The sequence below is a fragment of the Myotis myotis genome, unplaced genomic scaffold (genome assembly GCF_014108235.1).
Source record: "Myotis myotis isolate mMyoMyo1 unplaced genomic scaffold, mMyoMyo1.p scaffold_m19_p_19, whole genome shotgun sequence".
Classification (NCBI taxonomy): domain Eukaryota; kingdom Metazoa; phylum Chordata; class Mammalia; order Chiroptera; family Vespertilionidae; genus Myotis; species Myotis myotis.
This window is the reverse complement of record NW_023416323.1, coordinates 30217830-30242743: the sequence shown is the minus strand read 5'-3', so window position 1 is coordinate 30242743 and position 24914 is coordinate 30217830. Positions and strand designations below refer to the sequence as shown.

Genomic DNA, 24914 nt, shown 5'->3' with positions numbered 1-24914 from the left:
TAGTAAGTGATTCATTTGGTTTCTCCTCTCCTAGTAGTGATTCCATTGCTGCTGCTAACCCAGTGGCTCCCATCACACTCAAAGTCCACACTTGGGTAGTTCAGTTGGTTAGAGTGTAGTCCTGAAATGCCGAGGTTGTAGGTCCAATCCCCCGTCAGGGCACACACAAGAATCAACCTATGAATGTATAAGTAAGTGAAACAACAAATAGATGTTTCTCTCTCTGAAATTACTTTGTTGATCTGTTTACGTATTGCCCTCTTCCACAGGAGTGCAAGCCGCGCCCCCAAAGCTGGGTCTTTTCTGAGCGATATATGCTGTATCCCGCCCCTACCAACATGCCCAGGAGCGCTGTGACTTATTGGAAGAGACGGACATTACAGTATTCAATCCCAGCTCCGTCTGCGCCCGGAAAGATGTGCGCCTTACTCCCCAGCGGCCTCTGAGGGGCCGCGCGCCGGGGCCTCTGGGAAGTGTAGTCCGCGCGCTCGCCGGACCCCTGGGTTGCTGGAGCGAGACTCCGCGTGCGCAGGCGCACTTCCGGCTCTGCCCCGTCGCTGCGGCCATTGTCCAGCCCCGGGGCGGCTAAGGAGGCTTAGGGCCTCACCTCCGCACAGCAGAATTGGAGAGGACTGAGCCGGAGGCGGGGGCGAGAGGAGCCGGCCCTAACCTTGGGTGGGCCTGAGATCGCAAAACCCGGAAACTCCAGGAGGCAGTGATTCCGAGTGTGCGGGTAGGAGCTGCACCTCCCACGAGTTTGGCGCGTGTCTGCGGGGCCGCGCCCACCATCCTGCGGGTGGGACTGGGCGTGGCCAAAGGAGGGTGTCCTCGACTCGGTAGGCGTTTAATTTGGGGGAGGGGGTGCGGCAGGCCGACGCGGGGCCCAGGCACCTCTCCACCCCTCTCCCGGGGGACGTGTCTGCGGGGCGGAGGCGGGCCCCGCGGGACGGGTCGGGGTCGGTGGGTGCCGCGCGGTGAGTGCGCCCTTTCTTCTCTCCCCAGTCTCTGGGAGCCGAGCCCGACGAGGCAGGAATGGCCCCGAGGCCGCCCACGGAGGCGCCCCAGGTGAGCTGCACGGACTTTCGTCCCTCGGGAGTGTTTGGAGCAGTCATTGTTCTCCTGGGGAAACGTTTCCTGGCCCGGCCGCCCCCTCGGGGTCCCCCACCCCTGTGAAACCCGAGGTGCCCAGAGCTGCGGGGAGCGGGCTTCCGTAAAGGGGGGCTGTCCTGGGGGTGAAGGGGACCAGGGCCGGGGGTCTTCTGGGAGGAGTTAAGAGCGGATGTGTTGGGAGGTGTCAGTGTTGAGAATCCTGAGAGCCAAGCCGATTCCGTGAACTCTTCTTGTCCATAAGGAATGGAGAGGGTGGGTGACCGGATGGGAAACTACCGGAGGGAGTGATGGCCAGTGAGTGAGGAGAGCGGAGCCAAGCTTCTGACCGAGGAAGCCTGGTCTGGATTTGCCGAGGAAGAGGCTGGAGATGGGCTTTCTTGGGCAAGGGGGGGATACAAGGAGGATTGTCCCAGAGCTCTTCGTGTCTTTTTCTGCTTTAACAAAGGTATGGTAGTGCACATCCCCAGATGTCCAGCCTTTGGGGTCATTAGCATGAAGCTGATTTGTGCGGGAGAAGGCATTTTTACAGAAGCATCACAACTCTGAGGTTGTCCATGGATTTACACAGAGTGTATCAGTGAAATACAACAAGGTCCAGATGGTATTTTAATCCATACTCTCTTTAGAATTAAGGAAAGATCATATTCTGATTGTTATGTGTGTGAGACAAGATCAATCCAGATATATATATTTTATTTTATTTCAGAGAGGAAGGGAGAGAGAGAGAAACATCAATAATGACAGAGAATCATTGATCAGCTGCCTCCTGCATGCTCCCTACTGAGGATTGAGCCTGCAACCCAGGCATGTGCCCTAACCAGGAAGCCAACTGTGACCTCCTGGTTCATAGGTGGATGTTCAACCACTGAGCCTTGCTTGGTGGGCTGGGTTGCCTTTGGGGGGGGTGGGGGGGGCTTTTTTAATGGTGAAAGTGGATTTGTGTTCTGAGTAGTGAGTTTTAGGGACTGCTTTAAGCTTCATTTTTAAAGTTAATGTATCCCAAACACTCTGGGTCAGTTGTTCTGTTCTCATAGAATGGCCCGATAGCCCATCGAACTCAGGCTGAAGGACAGAATAGAACAGTGACCTACAACAGGGGCTTTTTAGGCAGAGATTTCCCTTCATCACTGGTTCCCTTTCCCTGAGCATAGCCCCTGGGAATGCAAAAGATGAGTAATTGAGTCATGTGACAACTTATCCAGGAAATTAATTAGTGGGGGAGACAGCCCCTGCAGAAGTATAGAGCACAGAAGAGGTGGTGCTAAGCATTGTTGCAGAGGTCCAGAGGCTGCTGTGAGTGCAGAGCAGGGGAGGAAATTCTGCCTTTGGGAAAGTCAGTAGAGCTGCCTTTGCATGGGAGCTTAATCAACGCGGGTGTAATGGAAGGGGATGAGGGTAGAGCTGGTTGACTGTGGGTCAGGGGACTTGGGAGGCAAAAAGATGAGGGATGTTTTCATGAAACAGTTGTCCTGTGAGACTGTCGGTGTAGGTTGTAGGCCAGTGATGGCGAACCTTTTGAGCTCAGCGTGTCAGCATTTTGAAAAGCCCTAACTTAACTCTGGTGCCGTGTCACATATAGAAATTTTTTGATATTTGCAACCATAATAAAAGATGTATATTTTTGATATTTATTTTATATATTTAAATGCCATTTAACAAAGAAAAATCAACCAAAAAAATTAGTTCGCGTGTCATAGGTTCGCCATCACTGGTGTAGGCAATGGTTAGATGAGAATAGAAAGGAGTTTGGACTTTTTTCTTTTGGCCTTTGTAACCCATTTATTCCTTTATGTATTCATTCAGCAGATAATCATTGAACCCTGTGATGTATTAATACCCTCTTCTAGGTGGCTGAGATACATTAGTGAACAAAATTGGTAAAGGTCTCTGCTTTTATGGAGCGTACATCCTAGAAGTAGACAAAAATTATATGATATCCTAGACCAGTGATGGTGAACCTATGACATGCGTGTCAGAGGTGACACTCGAACTAATTTTGGGGGTTGATTTTTCTTTGTTAAATGGCATTTAAATATATAAAATAAATATCAAAAATATACATCTTTGTTTTACTATGGTTGCAAATATCAAAAAATTTCTATATGTGACACAGCACCAGAGTTAATTTAAGGTTTTTCAAAATGCTGACACGCCGAGCTCAAAAGGTTCGCCATCACTGTCCTAGATAGTGGTTCTCAACCTTCTGGCCCTTTAAATACAGTTCCTCATGTTGTGACTCAACCATAAAATTCTTTTTGTTGCTACTTCATAACTGTAATGTTGCTACTGTTATGAATCGTAATGTAAATATCTGATATGCAGGATGGTCTTAGGTGACCCCTGTGAAAGGGTCATTCGACCGCCAAAGGGGTCGCGACCGACAGGTTGAGAACCACTGTCCTAGAAGGTGATGGTACCTCGGAAAAATAATTAAAAGTAGGAAAAGGTAAGGAGGGTTGAGTGGGAGATGTCGGGGCTTGTGGTAGGGTGGCCATTTTAAATAGGATGGTAAGCTTATGCTTGTTGGTGACATCTGAGCGGACTTAAAGGAGGCCTGGGAAGGGGTTCTCCGGAAACACCCGAATGTGTGTCTGGTGTGTTCAGGGAGCAGCAAGGAGCCTAATATATCTTGAGCCAATGTTTTTGAGCTGGAAACTAGTATAGTTTCTTATTACTTTTAAAGATTGTTGTGAATAATGAAGTATAGGAGCTCCTTTAGGGGCGTGGTTAGCAAATACCTGAAGTGGTCCACAGTGGGAGGGGAATGGGAGCCGAGATGGGTGAGGGGGATACCCTGAAAACCTATATATATGTAAACACTATGTATTTCCTTCCTTACATGTGTACTACATGTTTAGCTAGGAGTAAAAAAGGTGTTTACCATTCTTAAAGTTGAAGCCACCAGAACAGTAAGAAATGGGGGAAGTTTTATAAGAAAAAAACTACATGTGGATACCTGTACTTGTTCTCCTTGAGGGGAGGAAATGGAGAGGGACTGGGTCCGGTCTGTTTTGATTCCTGATCCCAAGAGCTCTTACTGTTCATGTCACATGGAGTGGTATGTTTACCCATCCATCTCTACACTGGACTGTCAGTTCCTTTAGGGTAGGGCCTTGTAACTCCTCTCATCCCTTGCTCCAGGGTACATAGGTGGTAAATGGGTGTTACATGAACAAACATTCATAACCACTTAGCCCAAGCAGCAGTTTTACACTTTCTGCATTTTCTGCTCCTTACATGGCAAAAATGATATTTTTCCCAATTATAGTGACACTAATTTTGGGGGGGAAAATAATTGCATGAAACAACATGACTTTAACAGTTTTAAGAAATTTTGTCTTAAAGACAATGTTAAGATGTCAAACCCTATTCCTCTAAGTCTGAAACCTATTTCAAAAGTATGATTCTTTTCCTGACTTTCCTGTACTACCTTTTTTTAAAAATCCTCACCCCAAGGATATGCTTCCATTGACTTTTAACAGAGAGTGAGAGAGAGAAAGAAAGAAACATTGATCAGCTACTTCCCATTCAAGCCTGCACCTGGGATCGAATCCACAATCTAAGCATGTGCTCTCACTGGGAATCAAACCACCACCCTCTGGTGTATGGGACAGTGCTCCAATCAACCAAGCCACCTGGCCGGGGCTGTATTACTTTTATTAAAATATACCTATTAAATATACCTTAAATATATCATCGAGACCTTTTTTTAACAAAAAGAAAGTCATTTATGTTATCTCTTCTTTAGCATATCTATTTGTTTTGATGAATTTCCTTTTTTTTCTAACTGCGCATGTTTTTCCCTTAAACATTTCCAATTACAATATTTTAAATTTCATATAGTTTTTATGAGGGTTTTTTTAAATCACTTTTAATGGCTGTATTATATTGCTTTGTATGGACATACTAAAATTTGTTTAACCATTCCTCATAAGACATTTAGATTGTTTCTGAAATTTTTACTATTATAAATAATACTCATTTCTATGTAAATCAATATTTTAAAATTATTAATGAGGTGGGGGGGTTGTTTTGTTTTGTTTTGTTTTGGTATTAAGTCTTTGAAATCCAGTGTGTATTTTGCATTTACCACACGTCTGGTTTGGACTAGCCACATTGCAGGTGCTCAGTAGCCACCTGTGGCTAGTGGCTTACTGTATTAGCGTAGTTCTAGAATGTGATTGTCTGACTTACTGGCATTTTTGGCATGGGAGAGCAGAGTGAGTGTAGGGGTGGGAGCAGTAGGTCAGGGATGAGGTTCAAGATGAAGTTAGGGAGATAGTGGGGGAACAGATCATGAAGGCCTATGTAGGCCATTGTAAAGATTTGGCTTTGAATTGGGATGCCATTAGAGGTTTTGAAGCAAAGAAGTGACTTGATCTGACATGTTTTAACAAGATTACTCTAGTTGTTGTATGGAAAACAGACTTGGGAGAGACACAGGAGTGGAAGGAGGAGAGAGGGAAGTTAGGAGGTTGTAGCAATGGTCCAGGTAAGAGATGATGGTGGCACGGACTAGGGTGAGGATGGTAGGAATAGGGAAAAGTAGGGAGAAATTAAAGGTTTGTACGCATGATCAAATTTGTGTTTTAGAGAAGGGCCTTCCACCGCCCTCTACTGGGGATTGTGCCCACAACCCAGGCATATGTCCTGACCAGAACCAAACTATGACCTTCCCAGTTCATAGGTCAGCACTCAACCACTGCGCCACACCAGCCGGGCTCATTGGCATTTTCATTCTGCCACAGTGCATGTGGTCAAGTCAGACACCTAGTAAATACTAGTGTCATCTTACGTGACACAGTCAGATCCCTGACCTGGTCAGAAAAATTTGCCTCGTTTCAACCCTTCCGTATTCCTGTGGGGACACAGCCACAGGGATGTGATACGGAGGAGCCAGTGTTGTGTATGAATGCAGTCATGCACTTCACTAAGCAGAGGGGGCCACTCCTGTTTCTCTAAAATTCAGATCTCTGCCATCTCCTTGAGGCTCAACTCAGGAATCAGATGTGTGGTATGGGTCAGGCACTTGTTGAAACTAGTGTTGTAGAGTTTAAAAACAATGTTATAGTAGCTGCCCTCATAATGCTCACCATCTAACTAGAAAAACAAGCATTCGAATAATTGTGTGTGTGCCAGGGGGCTTAAAGGACATAATGCAGTGATTGGCCGTCCAGTGGGGAATCGGAAGGTTTCAGTGAAAATCTGCTAACCAATATCTGAAGTATGAAATGGAATTAGCAAAGAATGATATTTCCCAGGAACGGAAAAACACCAGTTCCACTGTGGCCAACCACATGGGGAGAAGGGCATGGACTATGGCAGAAACCTCCAAGTAACCTTCCCTCGCAGCTCCAGCGACCTTATGGCTCTGCTTTCAACATCTAATTGTCTTTACCATAGTTTCTTGTATCCTTCTTGAGATAGAAATCTAACCAGGACCAAAGGATACATTTCAAGTAGGCCAGCCCTGGCGACAGTTGTATCATGGCTTAACAAGGCCTAGCAAGGCAAGCAAAAATCAACCCACACGCATCAGAACTGCCAATTGAGAGTCATGGAGGACCCTCAGCTAGCCTTGTTTCTTTGGGGAGGTGAGGAGAAAATGGTTGGAATGGAATAAGAAACATGAAAAGACCTTTGACCTAGCAATTCCAATTCTAGCTAGCTATTCTAGAGAAGTTCTGGCATAATTGCACAAACAGTATTTAATGCATAATGTTTGCAATAGCAAAATATTGTAAATCATCCAAATGTCTATTAACAGGACCTGGTCCATTCATTCATTCTCAGGGTATTTGTCAGCATTCAAGGTCAGTCAAGGTATATAACTGGTGAAGACAGATAAAGTTCTCATGGAGCTCATAGTGGGGGAGGCAGACAAGCTAACAAGTAAGCGATCTCAGATAAGGGTTAGAAATACAAGTATCCTTTTTAATCTATTTGATTCATGATTTAAAGTGGCAGGAATTTGGGCAGTGAGAGATAACTGTGTCTGGAAGAAAATTAAACATGGTAATATGATGGAGAGTAAATTAAAGGAAGGTGCTGAGACAGCTTTTCTGAGGAAGTGATGCTGGAGATAAGACTGAAATAACTAGTAGTAACTAGTTGTCAACCATGTAGAGATTCTAGGGGAGAGAGAGTAACAAGCATAAAGGCCCAGCTGGGAACAATCTTGAAGTATTCAGGGATCAACAAGTTCAGCATGGCTAGGGCCCAGTGAATGGTGGGGAGTTTGAATTTTATTCTTAATACAATAGGTGCTGTTGGCTTTAGATAACAGGAATGTTATTATATATGGAGTCTATGAAGTAATTCAGAGGGTTAAGGTGAAGTTATATGTATTGCTATGGGAAGATCTCTAAGTTCTCTAACTATTACATAGTTTAATGTAAAAATAAGTTGTAGAACACTATGGTATTTCACAAAATAAGACACTGGCTGTATGTGTATAAGAAACATGGAATAGGGACTCTTTAAGTGTATGCACCAAACTTTTAACAGTGGTTATTTCTAGGGTTTAAATTAGGATTGGGTGATGGGAATGAAGGAGGGCTGCCACTGCCACTTTTTACTTCCCACCATATTTGGATTTTGTAACAAAGGAAGTACACGGGCTGGGAGGTTGTGATTGCATGAAAAGGCTTGGCTTTGAAGGGAAATACAACAAAAGCTAAGGATTGCAGGATATACTGCTCCTCATGACTTTCTAGCCTGGATATTAAATTTCTTTATGTAAGTGTGTAAACAACTACTATATGTAACCCAACATTGTCCCCTCAGGATATTAAATGTGATCATCGTTTCTAATAGACTCTACAGTGTGTTCCCAGTATTGCCATGAGAATGTTTGTGGTTGATCCTACTTGAGCAGGAATGTGATCCTACAGGAATCAGTGACATTCAAGGATGTGGCTGTGGACTTCACCCAGGAAGAATGGCACCACATGGCCCCTGCTCAGAGGCGCTTGTATAGGGATGTGATGCTGGAGAACTACAGCAACCTGGTTTCTCTTGGTAAGGACCACATCTTAATGTCTTGCCTATCGGTGGGTCTTTCCTTTCTCAGTTACTATGGTTGTGGAGCTCTGTGGCTGTAGCGTGGGTGGCTGTGAGCAGGGTGTGGGTGTTCAGTGTCAGAGCCTGTTCATCTTTTGGGACCCAGCCTTATGGGTATCTGAGCCTGCTCTTTAGGTAAAAGGTCTTTCTTTTGCAGAACTGGGAGTAGGGCGTTTGATTGCATAATATCTCAAGTTGCCCGTTTTCTTTTCCTTCAGAGTTCATGAGGATCAAGGACTACTACTGACTTGTAGGAGACTTCTTTGTCTACTTGCACAAACAAACAAATCTTGTGTTTTTACCCATGAGCAGGATATCAAGTTTCCAAGCCAGAGGTGATCTTCAAATTGGAGCAAGGAGAAGAGCCATGGCTATCAGAGGGAGAAATCCAAAGATCTGTCTGTCCAGGTAAATGAGTGAGGATCATGCTTGTAGGAACCAGTGCAGACAGTGGCATAGCTGAGGGAGTGGGAAGCATTTTCAGATTGCTGTCCTGGGAGCTCATAGACAGGCAGAGGAGGCTGAGCTATCATGACACCTCTGTACATCTCCCTTCTCCCATAGGTTGCTCCTACCGCTGGTAGGTCTTAGAGGAAAAGATACCACTTTGTTCTACACTTAGTATACCATTTCTCCTGTCCTATAACCCTACTTTCTGGATTATTTCCTCTGTATCCTAAGTCTCCCATCATTATTTAGCAATCCGTTTTCTTACTCATTCAGACATAATTGAACTTCCATGTCTCCTTGTTTTGTCTCACTGCTCTCACTGTCAGCTGCCCCAGACTTGTAGGAAATATCCACAGCCTTGATTCTTCCTCTCTTCATAGTTTGTATTTAGACTTCTTTCCCTCACTACACCTGTCTAGGGAGGAACATGGTCTTCCACCCATTCTGTGGCCATGTTGATTTGACTCATTGCCTCTCTCACACAGTTCCTAGAATATCATTTTCTCATGGTCTCTCACCTTGTTAAGTGCTTCTTGGCTTTAGGTTTTTGGCTTTTCTTGCTTTTCCCTCTAAGCAAATATGCCTTAAGGCAGCGGTTCTCAACCTGTGGGTCGCGACCCCTTTGGTGGTCGAACGACCCTTTCACAGAGTTTGCCCAAGACCATCCTGCGTATCAGATATTTACATTACGATTCATAACAGTAGCAACATTACAGTTATGAAGTAGCAACGAAAATAATTTTATGGTTGGGTCACAACATGAGGAACTGTATTTAAAGGGCCAGAAGGTTGAGAACCACTGCCTTAAGGAGTCTGTCCTCCAGGCTCCTCCCCTTTCTTTGTTACAAAGAGGGTGCCTGCCTTCTGATGGTTGCAGCTCTTTATTTATGCTATAGACTCAAAAATCATCCTTGCTTGTACCCTGGTCACTTACTTCTTTTCACAGAACACCTTCACTCAGAAGTCCCACTCAGTTCTTATTAAAGATATAAAATCTGAATTAATCTTCTTGCCCATCACTCCTTTCTACCCTGGCCTGTTAGAAACCTTTTAGTATTTCTAATCTCTCAGACCAGACGCCATAGTCATTTTCTTTCAACCCAGGTTATTTTCCTTCTTTCCTGCCTTTAACTTCCACTGGTATCATCTTCAACCAAACCCCAGGCTTAGGTTACTATAATTTCCAGTTAAAATTGCTCCCTCCATCTATTTTTATAATCCATATTAGATTTTTTTAATTGATTTCAGAGAAGGAGAGGGAGAGAGAGATAGAAACATCAATGATGAGAGAGAATCATTGATCAGCTGCCTGCTGCATGTCCCCCACTGGGGATCGAGCCTACAACCCGGGCATGTGCCCTTGACCAGAATCGAAGCTGGTACCCTTCAGTCTTCAGGCTGATGCTCTATCCACTGAGCCAAACCAGCCAGGGCCCATCCTTTTAAAGTGTACACTTCAATGGTTTTTGGATATACAGTGAGGCCTTGACTTACGAGTGTCCCGACTAACGAGTTTTTCAAGATACGAGCCATCTCTCGGCCGATTTTTTGCCTTGAGTTGCGAGTTAAAATTCGGGTTACAAGCCAGCTTCAGATACCCCACCGCTAGTTGGCGCAGCGAACGTCACATTGAACGCTACAACATCAGCCCAGCATCGCGTGTCTCACTCATTCACTTTTTGATTTGACATATGAGTAATTTGAGTTATGAGCTCCGTCACGGAATGAATTAAACTCGTAAGTCAAGGCTCCACTGTATACAGAGTTGTGCAACCATCTATGTAATTGCACAACATGTTCACCCCAAAAGGAAACCCTGCACCTAGTAGCAGTGACTTTCTATTTCCCATACCCCAGCTTCTGGCAACCATTAATCTACTTTTTCTCTGTATGGATTTTCCCATGCTGGGTATTTTCTGTAAATGGAATCATATAATATGTAGCCCTTTGTGACTAGCTTCTTTCACTTAGCATATGTTTTTAGGGCTAATCTAACATGTATTACTTCATTTCTTGGTATTCATTCCTTTGTATTTATTCCATTGTATGCATATACCACATTTTATTTATTAATCACTTGATGGGCCATATTGGACATTTTTAATGCTTTATCTTTATAAACCACCCACCTCTGAAAAAACCTTGCTGTTACTCCGTATATCTCATTATAGAAAATAAACTCCCTTGATTTAAATGTCTGCATCAAACCTTCCAGTATGATCTTTCTATTCCCACCAAAGCAACCTTCACTTAGGTTGAACTTCTTTTTAATGTTCTTTGTAAGTAGCATATACTTTCCCTCATTAGATAATGCTTTCTGCCTATCCAAAACCATCTGTTCTTTTAAGTTCAAGGTCTGTCTAATTCATGAAACCTAATGCATACTATATTTACTTCTTTAAACCATATTTACTTCTTCCTTCCCTGATCACAAATACCATTTATATCATCTCTACCACACAAATTCAGATGTAATAATATATTACTCAGTGATTTTTTTCTTTGTCTTTTTTTTTTTTTTTTTAATATATTTTATTGATTTTTCACAGAGAGGAAGGGAGAGAGATAGAGAGAGTTAGAAACATCGATCAGCTGCCTCCTGCACATCCCCCACCGGGGATGTGCCCGCAACCCAGGTACATGCCCTTGACCGGAATCGAACCCGGGACCTCTCAGTCCGCAGGCTGACGCTCTATCCACTGAGCCAAACCGGTTTCGGCTTTCTTTGTCTTTTTATCTTTCTTTTTAGTTGTCAAAAGATTGAGTCTAGATTTCAAGCTACTAGAGAGTCTGTTTTTATTTCTATATATTCTATCTGGTGCAAAGCATGTTAGCACGCAGTTAGAAATTACTTGATTGATTGTTATGGAAACTGGCTTGGGAGAGAATTTTATTATCCACTTATTTCAACAAATATTTCTTGAATTGTTCCATTGAGAAGTATTCTAAAAGAAATACAAAGCATTCCCTGTCCTTAGAAATTTAGAATTGAGTCTTGTTACAGGGTAAGGAATTTTGGTGTTTAGGGCCCCTTAGTTGCCATGTTATTCCCTCCTAACATTTTATTATGAAAATTTTCAAATATATGAGAAATTAAAGAAATTATACAGTGAACACTAATTGTATAGTTAACATTTGTTATATTTGCTTTATCACATACCTCTTCATCTGTCCATCTGTCAATTTATCTTTTATGTATTCCAAGTAAGTTGCAGATAAGTATATTTCATTCCTACATTTTTTCATGTGCATATCATTAACTAGAGCTCAATATTTGTTAATGGTTTTTAGAGATCAATTTATTAGGCAGATTAAAATAAATCCTTTTTAGTTAAGCAAGGTGACTAGTGTAGAATCAAATAGACAAAAACCACAGCCCCACTTGTAAGGGCAAGAAGGATTTGCCTCTTGAAATATTTTTCTTAGTGTATGACATCTAGCCCTTGATCTTCAAGTGTATCAAAGAATCATTTTTGTTAGATCACTGGCTGCAGATTTTTCACTTCAGGGTTTGACTATCTGGAGCCTCAGAGATAACATTTAAAGAAATTATAAAACAGATATATTAGGGAGATAGATTCTATAGTGGTTTGTAAAATGGAAAGGAGTCATAGAGAGCAGATAAGATCCTGCAAGATGGACTGTGATCCTTTTTCCTTTGTATCTATGCCTAACACTTTCTTAATCACTTATCTCCTTACTCCCTAATCAGCCCTTCTAGCTGGGCTTCCTAGTTCTGAACTTATCATTCATTCTGGATCTGCAGTCTGTATTATCATATCTCTTTACTCTTCCTTTCCTCCATTTTGGGTATTCTCCCCAAACCACAGGGCTGACTTCAAAACAGAGTCATGTATAATTTAAATCTCATTTCCTCATTCCTACTGTAGCAGTTTGTTTCAGCAGGAGGGAATAGGGGACTTTTGCACTTTGGATTTCTTTCAGACTGGAAGACGAGGCCTGTGGCCAAATCATCAGATCTACAGCAGAGCACATCTGAAGTATCCCTGCACACAGATGATCTCTCATGTGCTACATTAGAAGATGTGAGTAATCAGTTAGAGAGGCACCAGGAAAACTGGAAGAGGTATCTGAGGCCAGATGTATCCACCCAAAAGAAAATAATCACACCAGAGAAAACCTTGGAGCATAATAAATTTGGTGAAAACTCTAGATTGAACACAGACCTGGTTACACAACTGAACATTCCTTCAAGGTCTAGTGAATGTGATACACTTGGAATCAATTTGGGACATAATTCAGACTTACTTAATCAGAATAATATCCTTGTAAAAAAGAAACCTTATAAATGTAATAAATGTAGAAAAGCTTTTATTCATAGATCATCACTTACTAAACATGAGAAAACTCATAAAGGAGAGGGAGCTTTTCCCAATGGTACAGATCAGGGAATTTATGCTGGAAAGAAACACCATGAATGTACTGACTGTGGGAAAACCTTCCTATGGAAGACACAGCTTACTGAACATCAGAGAATTCACACAGGGGAGAAACCCTTTGAATGTAATGTGTGTGGGAAAGCCTTCAGGCATAGTTCGTCCCTTGGTCAGCATGAGAATGCACATACCGGAGAGAAACCCTATCAGTGTAGTCTCTGTGGGAAAGCCTTTCAGCGCAGCTCCTCACTTGTTCAACACCAGAGAATTCACACTGGAGAGAAACCCTATCGATGTAACTTATGTGGGAGGTCTTTTAGGCATGGCACGTCCCTCACTCAGCATGAGGTCACACACAGTGGAGAGAAACCCTTTCAATGTAAGGAATGTGGGAAAGCCTTTAGTCGATGTTCTTCCCTTGTCCAGCATGAGAGGACTCATACTGGAGAAAAACCTTTTGAATGTAGCATATGTGGGAGGGCATTTGGTCAGAGCCCATCCCTTTATAAACATATGAGGATTCATAAAAGAGGGAAACCTTACCAAAGCAATAACTATGGCATAGACTTCAAGCACAGCTCATCTCTTACTCAAGATGAAAGCACTCTGACGGAAGTGAAATCCTACCATTGTAATGACTGTGGGGAAGACTTTAGTCACTTTACAGACTTTTCTGACCATCAGAAGATCCATACAGGACAGAGCCCCTATGATTGTGAGCAGACCTTCAGTCAGCAATCTATTTCTCATCCTGGAGAGAAACCCTATCAGTGTAATGTATGTGGGAAAGCTTTCAAAAGGAGTACAAGTTTCATAGAGCATCACAGAATTCATACTGGAGAAAAACCCTATGAATGTAATGAATGTGGAGAAGCCTTCAGTCGACGCTCATCACTTACTCAACATGAGAGAACCCATACAGGAGAGAAACCCTATGAATGTATTGACTGTGGGAAAGCCTTCAGTCAGAGTTCATCCCTCATTCAGCATGAGAGAACTCATACTGGAGAAAAACCCTATGAATGTAATCAATGTGGGCGAGCCTTCCGAAAGAAAACCAATCTGCATGATCATCAGAGAATTCATACTGGAGAAAAACCCTATACTTGTAAGGAATGTGGGAAAAACTTCAGTCGAAGCTCAGCTCTCACTAAACACCAGAGAATTCATATGCGAAATAAACTCTAAGAACCCTGGAATTTTTTTAAAAAATGTGCAGAAAGCTTTAGCTAAAATGTTGTTCATACTCATTGTCCAAGGATTCTTGCTGGATAAAAAGCTTGAGAATGTCACGAATTATGTGTATTTGTATGTTGTGTGCAGAGAAAACTCTGCTAGTAGACAATTTTTTTCAATAAAAGCCACATTCTTAGATCTGGTTACAAACTTTTATAAAAACAACTACAAACATATAACTTGTTGGAAATGCTATGCCTATATATTGGACTTTATAAAACTTGTTAACATATATGTGCAGGAGATTACAAACTTTCAACAATTTGACTTGCAACTGTTACTGTTTACAGCCTTTTTTATAGATAAAATTCCTGCATTAATGACCAAAACTCATTTTAAAAATTGCTTGACAACTGCATTCAATTGCAGCTCTTATATTGAATGCACCATGGAAACCAATTCCACCTCCAGAAATTCACCATTCAAAGAATTAGATCAGCGGTCCAGCTACTTCATTGTACAGATGAAGAACCTGAAAACCAAAGATGTGAAATGGTTTGCACAGTATGCTACAGCTTATGGTGGTAAAACCGGTGTAGGATGCAGGTCTCCTGGCTCTTTGGCTCCAGGGTCTTGACACTGAAAAGCTAATTTGGAAGTCAGAGGGCTTTTAAATAAATTTTAAATCAGATGCACAAACATTTAATGAGCACTTAAGAATTCATAAAAGCATAAGAGGCAGCAAGTTTAAATTTGTCACAAACTTATTTAAAGCAACTTGTTAGAAGCTTACAAACCAAAATGTTAACAGAAACTAAATGGTTGAACTAAAGTATCATAATTATACTTTCAGCTAACATGTCAGTTTTATAGAACTATTAAGTCCTTCTCTGTACTGCCCCAAGCTTCCTATATTGGATCAATGAGAAAACAACACAAAACTAAGACAAGAATTTTCCCCAAAATTAATTTGACTGTGTAGAAGTATAAATTCAGTTACCTCTTGCCATAAAATTTGCCTTTAAATTAACACATGTGCCAAGGAAATATTTCACCATAAAAAAAATAATAATAATAACTTAAGCTCGGTGGTGCTTTTCCATCCGTAAAGCCTGAGAGCTAAGTAAGTTTCAGTAGCCCACTCAAATCCTTAGTGTCCCTTAATGGGAATTCATAGGTTATCCCAAAGGAATTTCAAGAAGCTTGTTGGTTCATTGGCACTAACAGTGCAGATAAATTTAGAAGCAATTGTGGACATTGACCCCTTTCATACACGAGCATCTTTTCTCTAAGATAAAACAATTTTTCCACCTTGATGAGTCGTTGGGAGGAGTAATATGAGTGATGATGATGAAACCTTTCATCCATCATCCTTATCTCATCCTGGATAACAGGAGGCAGCTCCCAACCATTCTTCATAGTTCTTTGCAGGAAAACGTGCCTGGGGGTTGAAATATGGCATGTCTAGCCCATTCTCTATCATATATGAAGCAAGATGGGATACTCCCTAGCAGATTTGCCCGTCTAAGACATTAGCCATTCAAAACATGCCTTGTTTATGATATGCCATGCTGAGTGCACATACAATGCCAAAGTCATGCTTGTATTGTCTGGTACATAGTTTGACAATATGTAATACTCAAACCTTCCCTATTGATTGGCCAAGATGCCTATCAGGAACTCATTTTGCTGCTGATTGTTTGGGGATCCTCATAGTGGACTATTCGTAAAAATGGCATGAATTGTAACCAATTGAGTGCTACCCTACTGTTATAGAAGTTTATAAAGACTTTAGATCTAGAAGACCCAAAGGAGACCACTGGTTTGTGTGTGGAGTCTGGCCTAGATCCAACCAATCTCTGAATCTCAGCACATCTTCATTGACAGGGAGGGAGCCCAGGATATATGTGTGGCTAACAGAGCAGAGGATTCTGTGGTCCCAGCATCTGTGCACCATGCACTTATAACCACCTAGCTTTCTAGGCCACATGAAATGCATCCTTGTAACATCATTGTGTCATTTCAATAAATAGCCTTCTTAGTTGAATGGGAGTCAGTATGTCTATTTCAATTTTCAGAAGTTGACTAAGAAAAGAGTGGCATATCAAGGAGGGATTAACTGCTGAACTCTTCACAGCCAGGTGAGTTAATAACAGCTACCATTTATTGAATGCTTGCTACTTGAAAGACATTGTGCCAAGTACTTGAGAGCCATCATTTCAGTTAATTCTTAAAATTCCCCATTCTAGGTCTTGTGGTAACTATTGTCTGCCCAGCTTTTTTCCTCTCTTTCCTTGTAACAATCCCTGCTGTACCGATCACAGGAATACAAAGCAGGACATGCCTGGGGCTCGGTGATAATTTTAGGGGAAAGCATGTGCCTAGTTGAGCCAATATCAGAGTCCTTTGCCAGGATTTTTCAAAGCAGAGTTAGCAGGGAAATTTTAATTTTGGTTTGCGAGGCTGGGAGGATGAAGGCTAGAGCTGCCTGGAGCCCGATTCCCTACCAGAGGGGAGGTCTCTTGTGAAAGAGGGTGCCACTGACATGATGGTGTTCTCTTTACTAATCCCTGAAGTCTTTGGACCTGCCTCAATTTCTGAAGCACTTTGTAGGATTCAGTGGGCTCCCCACTATCAGTCCAGTGATTCCCCTCTTTTTGACTAAAGGCTAATCTGTTAGACTCCGTTCCTTTTTTTTTTTGTTTACATTTTTATTGATTTCAGAGAGGGAAATATCAATGATGAGAGAAAATCTTTGATCAGCTGCCTCCTGCATGCCCCCTACTGGGGATTGAGCTTGCAACCCGGGCATGTGCCCTTGACCAAAATCAAACCGGGTACCCTTCAGTCCGCAGGCCAACGCTCTATCCACTGAGCCAAACCAGTTAGGGCTAGACTCAGTTTCTTGCATTAATTAAATCTAATACATGTATTATGTCCTTGTTTTATAATGGTTGGGGGTTGGGGGGGACGGGACCCAGAGGTAAAGTAACTCACCCCAGGTAGTACTGCCCTTGGCATACTTTGACTCAGGACTGGCTGCAAATGCTCTTAACCACTAACTGATGTCTCAAGGGCCATGTTGGGTTCAAGGAGCCCATAGTGCAGTGTCATTTGGGGGTGAGTAGATAGAAGAATATGGTGATAGGTCAGAGACAAAAAGGAGACAATGATGAAGGGCCTTGGAATGTTTTCTTGACTCAGTAAATTAAATCCCCTAAATTCACTCACAACCCTCATACCTTAATGTATCATTTAAATCAGCCTATACTGTAGATAAAAATATTATATCCTCCTTAAAGAACAGCTTTCATATTTTCCATGGTGCTACTACATAGTCTCAATTTCCTTAAGTCCCCTATTTTGACAATTTTATAATAATGACATTGAGTACTTCTATCTTTTTAAGGACTCCCACTTTATAGAATCTTTTATGTTAATTTTTAACATATCCAGAATGAAAATGAGATAAAATATCCAAAGTGAGATTGTTAGGTCAGCATGTAGAGGTTAGTATAACCAGATGGTGTTAGATTCATACCAGAATAAACTAGATATGATAGCCCAGCAGTAATCATCTCAAAATTGCAAACAGGACCCAAGAGAAAAACCAGCCTCCCACCCTGGGGAAGGTCCCAGGGAAGGCCTCTCCCCTGAGCACCTAACACACCTCTGCCTACATGGGGAGAGAAGAAAAACACTTCTGCAGTTTATATGTATGTTGATGGTAGTCATGTTAAGTTCTTCATAGCTGCTAAACTAGTTAATTCTTACTCATCTTAAAAATGCAAATGTAGCTGGCTGCCCTATTTCAACTAAATTGGTGTCTCAAATTTTCAGAGATAACTGTTAATGACCATCATGGTACCACAATTTGTGTTTGTGATTATTTGCTGTTCTTCCTCCACCTTGTACTAGATTATGAATTCCAGGATGACTGAGTCCACATCTATTCTGCTAACTTTTTCTTTCCCTACTTATTACTAGTATAGTGCTAGGGATATAGGTACTTAATATAGTCTTGTTAAGTGAGCAATGGAGTAGAGATTTGTTAGTAGACAAAGAAGACTGGTTTATAAATAAAAAGAGTCTCAATCTTAAATTAGAATATTGCAAGAGAAAGCAGTAAGATACTATTTCTGGCAAAAATTTAGAAGTCTGGCAGAAGAAAAATGCGAGCTTGTATGTACTGCTGGCAGGTGGGTAAATTGGTATAATTATTTTGAGAGTAATTTAGAGATTTCCAGTAAAGTTGAAGCTAAGCATGCTTCATGACCCAAATGAGATGGATACCCTAGACTATAAATTCTCCCATGTGAGCACAAAGGCATACATGAGGATGCTCATTGCAGTAATGTTTGAAATAGTGAAAATATGGACATAACACAAATGCCTGTCAGTAAGTGAATGGGTTAATAAGTTGTGGCATATTCTTATATAATACAACACAGTGCTTAAATGAAGGAACCAGCGCATCTGGCAAAACATGCTATCTCTGCCTATTCTACTCCTACGTCCATGCATTCTAAATGTTTGTTTTATTATGTGTCCTACTCTGGAAGGTAAGCTCCATGAGAGTAGAGATTGGGGGTGGGGGACACATGTTATTGACATGCATAACATGCATACAGAAAAGTACAAAATAGCCAGTGAACAACTTGATTGAGTATGGCTACTCTCGGATCTTTTGTGTAGTGCCCTGTCCCAGCATAGAATTTCAAATATTTAACAAATACATGTATTAACATGCCTACCATATTGAAAATAAAGTTACAGAGGAATGCATATAATGTGGTATGTTATAACTAAAAGAAATCGATTAACCTGTTTTTATCATCTCATGAGGTAAAAGTAGGAAGGTATTCAAATATCAGCTTCAGAATGTTGGTTTCCTCTGGAGCTAATGAGGAGAGGAATAGGAAGGAATAAAAGAAGGCTTAAACTCCTATCATTTTAAAATATGGCAAGAGCCCTGGACAACTTGGCTCAATGGATAGAGCATCGGCCTGTGGACTGAAGGATCCCAGGTTCGATTCCGGTCAAGGGCACATGCCTGGGTTGCAGGCTCAATCCCCAGTAGGGGATGTGCAGGAGGCAGCCAATCAATGATTCTCTCTCATCACTGATGTTTCTATCGCCCTCTCCCTTCCTCTCTGAAATCAATAAAGAAATATATTTTTAAAAAATAATAAATAAAATAAAATATGGCAAGATATTTACATTTATTAAAGGAGTATTATGCATAGGTATTTATTGTATGTGTTTCTCTGAACCTTTAATCTCTTTAATAATTAAAAGTCCGCCTCTTGCTCTCATCTGGTCTCACCCAAAAAGTCACCTGCTTGGTTCCCCTCAGAGTATGAGCCTGTTGAGCCTGTATATGTAGTGTTTCCAAAGGGTTTAGGAGAAGGAAACATAGGCACTCACGCTCCCAAGGATGAGAAGCTAATCCAAGAAAGAAGAGAGTTCTTGGCACTGTCAGGATCAAGCGAAGTCATTCTTACTCTGGAAATGCCAGTTGAGGTATCAGTTAAAAGAAGGAGAGCCGAGCCCAGCTGTGGGCAAACTACTGCCCGCGGGCCGGATCCGGCCCGTTTGAAATGAATAAAACTTAAAAAAAAAAAAAAAAAAACCATACCCTTTTATGTAATGATGTTTACTTTGAATTTATATTAGTTCACACAAACACTCCATCCATGCTTTTGTTCCGGCCCTCCGGTCCAGTTTAAGAACCCATTGTGGCCCTTGAGTCAAAAATTTTGCCTACTCCTGGCCTAGCCTGTGTGGCTCAGTGGACCAAGAGGTCACCTATCCGATCTTTGGTCGGGGCACGTCAGGTTGTGGACCTGATCCCCGGTGGGGAATGTTCGGAGGTGGCCAATCCATGATGTTTCTCATCGATGTTTCTGTCTATCCCTCTCACTTCCCCTCTCTCTCTAAAAAGCAATAAAAAAACCTTTTTTTTAAAAAAAAAAAAAAAAAAAGGAAGAACAGAAAAGCAAAAGTCTTCTGTGTAGATAAGATCATAAGTAATTATTTTCAGGAGTTGGTGGAAAGAGAACTAATTTTTGCTAATAAATTTCAGTGAAAGCCCTATAATTTTGGGAAAACACTTTATTTTGGACAAACACATTTTTAATAATTTATTTTTAATTCTTTATTGTTGAAAGTATTACATATGTCCCCTTCTCCCCCCGCCCCCATTGACTGTGTCCATAGGCTATGCATATTTGCATGCAAGGTCTTTGGTTGATTACCTCCCACCCATCCATCCTCCCCATCTTCTCTCTGAGATTCCTCACTCTGTTCCATGCTTCCATGTCTCTTCATCCACTCTGTTCATCAGAGTATTTTGTTACTGAGATTCCACATATGAGTGAGATCATATGATACTTGTCTTTCTCTGACTGGCTTATTTCACTCCAGGTCCCTCCATGCTGTCTCAAAGGGTAAGAGATTCTTTTTTACTGCTGCATAGTATTCTTTGGTATAAATGTACCACAGCTTTTTTAACCCATTCATCTACTGATGGGCACTTGGGCTGTTTCCAGATCTTGGCTATTGTAAATTGTGCTATGAACATAGGGGTACATACACTTTTTCTGATTGGTGTTTCAGGTTTCTTAGGATATATTCCTAGAAGTGGGATCACTGGATCAATGGCAGTTCCACATTTAATTTTTTGAGGAAACTTGATACTGTTTTCCATGATGGCTGCACCAGTCTGCATTCCCACCAGCAGTGTACTTGGGTTCCCTTTTCTCTACATCCTCACCAGTACTTGTCATTTGTTCATTTGTTGATGGTAGCCATTCTGACAAGTGTGAGGTGATACTTCATTGTCATGGACAAACAGATTTTAATGGATAAAGGAACCAAGAAATTTTGAACTGATGTATAGATGATATTTTATGCTATGACCAGATAAGTAGCTGTAATAACTAATGGGATTTTGCTTTACAATGTGCATTAAGAAACTAGCAATTACCGGTTGTTCCTGAATTTTAATGCTCATTTTCAAAAGTTAAGAATTGTCGCAGGATTTTGGCTTGGAGTGGCTGAGAAAGCCCCAACCAAAGGTGAAAACAAAATGTCATGTTATCCTACATTATAAAGGGTGGCATGAAGACTGGGCACACTGTCCCACAGGATTTACTAGGACGTGTGAGACTTGCACATGTAACCATGCAACAAGGGTCAGATCCAGAGGAGAGAGGGGCCTTATGTTCCTGCCTTGAGGCCTTTGCCCCTCCCCTCAGGGCTAGGTAACTCAGGCAGGAGAGAATGACTGCAGGCATTGATATCTGAAATCATGGGAGCTGGTTTCACTGTCTCCATCCTCAGTGAAACCACTTCTGGCTGCCACCTGGAGTTCTTGGCAGAGCTTGCTGTCTACCCTGAAGAGTGCATATGCAGTGGTAAGGGGATAGGGAGGGATCAAACACAGAAAGGTTCCCACAGCTGACTGGAGATTTCTGAAGGGCCGGGAATCCTGCTGGAGTAGCTAGCCCCTGGCAGCAGAGCGTGGAAACCCTCCGAGGCTCTGCATTTGTGTTGTGTCTAGAAAGAAAAGGGTAGAACAACTCCATTGGTTTTCTTTGCTGCCAGAGATCACGAGACAGGATTTCAATGGATCTTGGATAGGGTGACCATATAATTGACCATCTAAACTGGGAACCTTAAGAATGAAGGGGAAGCTGACCATACCGTAAGCTGGGGCTGTGCTGGAAAACCGGGACATACCCTGTGCTTGGAGCTCCCAGCAGGGAGGAAGATGGGGTAGCAGGGGCCAACGGGCTGTGTCCAGTAGCTGTCCCACCAAACTAGGGGATGACCCACCTGGAGAGGGGTTAGAGGCAGAGACTGCATGAACTAGTCCGCCCGGCTGTGAATGAACACAGGGGACTGGGGTGAAACTGCACGTAGTACCCAGACAGCCACCCATCTCCCTGAGAGAGGACATCCCTGTTGGGACAGGCCACTGGTCCCAGGTCAAACAGAACTAACCCAGCTGACCCGAACCTACCTTCTCCTTCGCTCTGGTCCAACCAACGCTAGGAGAAGCCGGTTGGGCATATCGGCATCTAAGAATAAGGTATGAGCCCTGGCTGCTGTTGCTAGAAGGTTATAGCATCCACCAGGCACCAAAGGGTGGCGGGCTCAATTCCCCATCAAGGGCAGGTGCCTGGGTTGCAGGCTCCATTCTCGGTGCCCCGGGTCTCGAGGAAGGCAATCAATCGATGTCTCTCTCTCTCTCTCTCCCTCGTCTCTCTCTCAAGATCAATAGGGAAAATATCCTCGAATGAGGATTGGGGGGAAAAAAGAATAAGGTATGAGTTTGGACTTTTGAACTGGGCTGGACTAACAATCATAAGAAAGCATAAAATTGCTTTCTCTCTGGTTAAAGGATCCTAAAGGAGGATTTGACAGTGTGGCGGGTGACAACACATTGGTTGGAGAGGTTTGTACCATCAAATTTAGAATTAACAGGAAGATCTGGGTGTGCCCTTTGAAGAGGTGTCAAAGGAAGCCCACTTGCTTCCCCCAACATTTTAGGAAAGAGTGCTAGCCGCCAGGTACTGGACCCGCGCAGCCGAAGACTACATTTCCCGAAAGCCTTGGCGGGACGCACCCTCGCTTCCGGTCTGACGTTTTCCTCCGCTGAGGAGGGCGTTCGTGGAAGGAATGAAATTCTGGCGCCCCGCACGCCGATTTCCGGTCTGCGTGGGCGTGTGCGCGGCGCTTCACGTTCGCTTCCCACTGGGCGAGCGCTTTCTCTGCCCCGCGTCCTGCTGCCGGTGCCAGGCAGTCCGGAGGCCGCCAGCAGCCACTCGTGCCCATAGCAGAACACCTCAGGCCAACCCGCCCCCTCTTTTGTCACTCTGCCCAGTGGCTGGACACTGCCATCTCCTATCGCGTGACCCACTGGACAAAATGGGGATAAATTGAGCATATGAAATTAGGTAAGTGGAGAAACTCCAGGTAACCATGTCTCCTCACTCTGAAAAGGTGTAGCTTTTCCTGAGGAAGCGTAAGTTTCTACGCCCCCGAAACAAAGTCATAAAAACAGACACCATCCCTTCTTGGTCATTCCTCCCTTCTGCTCCCTTTCCCGGGACAGGAAGGGCCTGTGCAGGGCGGCCGGAGGGAGGACAAGGAAGCTTTCAGAGAAGGGCTGCATTAATGGCGGCCTAGGTAATGGCGGTCTAGGTCATTAGGACCAGCTCTTCCATAGACAGTGACGTAAGCCGGATGGACTGTTGAGAAAAGGAAAGCGTCCCAAAGAGCCACCAGGAGTGAAGGCTGAGGGGTCACACTCTAGGAGAAGCAAGCGGTAGTTTGTAATCCCAACACTCAAGGCTGCCTTCGGGCGGGCGCCATTGGTCGCCGGAAGGAGACCCCGGTGGCGGCCGTGCGGTGTGAGGGGTACAGGTGTGAGAGAGCTGGAAGCTGGGAGGCTGACTAGTCACCCCACCTTTGAACTGGAACCCCAAGTGAAACCGCCTTCAAGAAAACGTTGAGCTGGAGATGAGTGTCTCAAATGCAGCTGGTCTGGGAGGTGTAGGGACCTCAGCCTTCAGAATCTACACTATTGACCAGACTGGTGGTGATCGACAAAGCGACTGAATATCATCATCTTTAGAGAAACGTAGTATCTCAGACATCGAAGTATTCACCCACACATCCCCTTTCTCTAGTAACTTCCAGCACCTTTTCAGAGATAGCCGGCGTACAAGGACACATCCCGAAAAGAACATGCAGAAATAACACAACAAATACTGACACAAAATAGCCATTTTTTTAGAAGTTGATTACGTTTTTATTGATTGATTTTAGAGAGAGAGGAGAGAGATAAACATCAGTTTGTTGTCCCACTTATTTATGTATTTGTTGGTTGCTTCTTGTAGGTGCTCTGACCAGGGATCGAACCCACAACCTTGGCATCTTGGGATGATGCTCTAACCAACTGAGCTATCTGGCCAGGGCTCTTAGTATTTTCAAAGAGATAAAAGACAAGTTTGGAAATATCTGCTAAAACAAGAAAGCTTAAAAATCTGACATAGATTTTTTTTTTTTAAATAACCAGTAGGTGTGATCCAAACAAAGCATTTGCAGTTCTAGAAAGTTCCCACACGTTGAGAACCACTGATCTAGCTACTTTCAAGGGATGATCTGCTTGTTTTGTTTTTCAGTCAACACTCCTCCAGTTTATTCACACTCTTAGCCATATTTCCCAGCGATATCCTTAACTAAGTCAGACAACATGTCATGGACCATATAGACCAACACAGTAACAAGGATGGCAAGAATGAAAATTATATTCAAACTGAAGTTGTATACATTATGTACATATTTTGTGTCCGTCATACCTTAATAAAGTGTTTTTTTTAAAAAAAATGAAACCTTTGTCCTTCATTTTTCTACAAAATTTCAGCAAGTATTTTGTTAAACTGTGTAAGCTGAAAAGACGTGTGTGTTGGTGAGGAGGGGCGGTGCTGGGCTGGTCCCGGTGCTCGGTGGGCTGCCTGGGTAAGGAAGGAGTGAGTCACTGACAGCAGCCCAGAGGGACCAAGTCTGGGGACTTCTCAGAAAGTTTACATAATCCAGTGCTGTCTTGGGCGGAAGCACCAGGAGGGAGGGGGGAAATGGCCCAGGCAAGAGCGGCTGCTGGACTTGCCTGGACCATGGGAGACAGCCGCTTGGGGCAGGAGTTGGTTG

At 42.9% G+C, this 24914-nt stretch overlaps 1 protein-coding gene across 6 annotated transcripts; it reads left to right on the top strand.

Annotated features, from left to right (window-relative positions):
• Positions 1-450: 450 nt before the first annotated feature.
• ZFP90 (ZFP90 zinc finger protein) lies at positions 451-14393 on the top strand. Of its 6 annotated transcripts, none has more exons than XM_036346546.1 (5): positions 451-836; positions 1003-1065; positions 8004-8130; positions 8485-8580; positions 12568-14393. In XM_036346546.1, the coding sequence occupies exons 2-5, from the start codon at positions 1033-1035 to the stop codon at positions 14205-14207; spliced, it is 1896 nt and encodes a 631-aa protein (XP_036202439.1). In that variant the 5' UTR covers positions 451-836; positions 1003-1032; the 3' UTR covers positions 14208-14393. The 6 variants fall into 6 exon arrangements, with proteins under 6 accessions (XP_036202439.1, XP_036202437.1, XP_036202443.1 ...); XM_036346544.1 differs by having other exon boundaries at positions 452-733; XM_036346550.1 differs by having other exon boundaries at positions 458-733; positions 7988-8130.
• The last annotated feature ends 10521 nt before the right edge of the window (positions 14394-24914 follow it).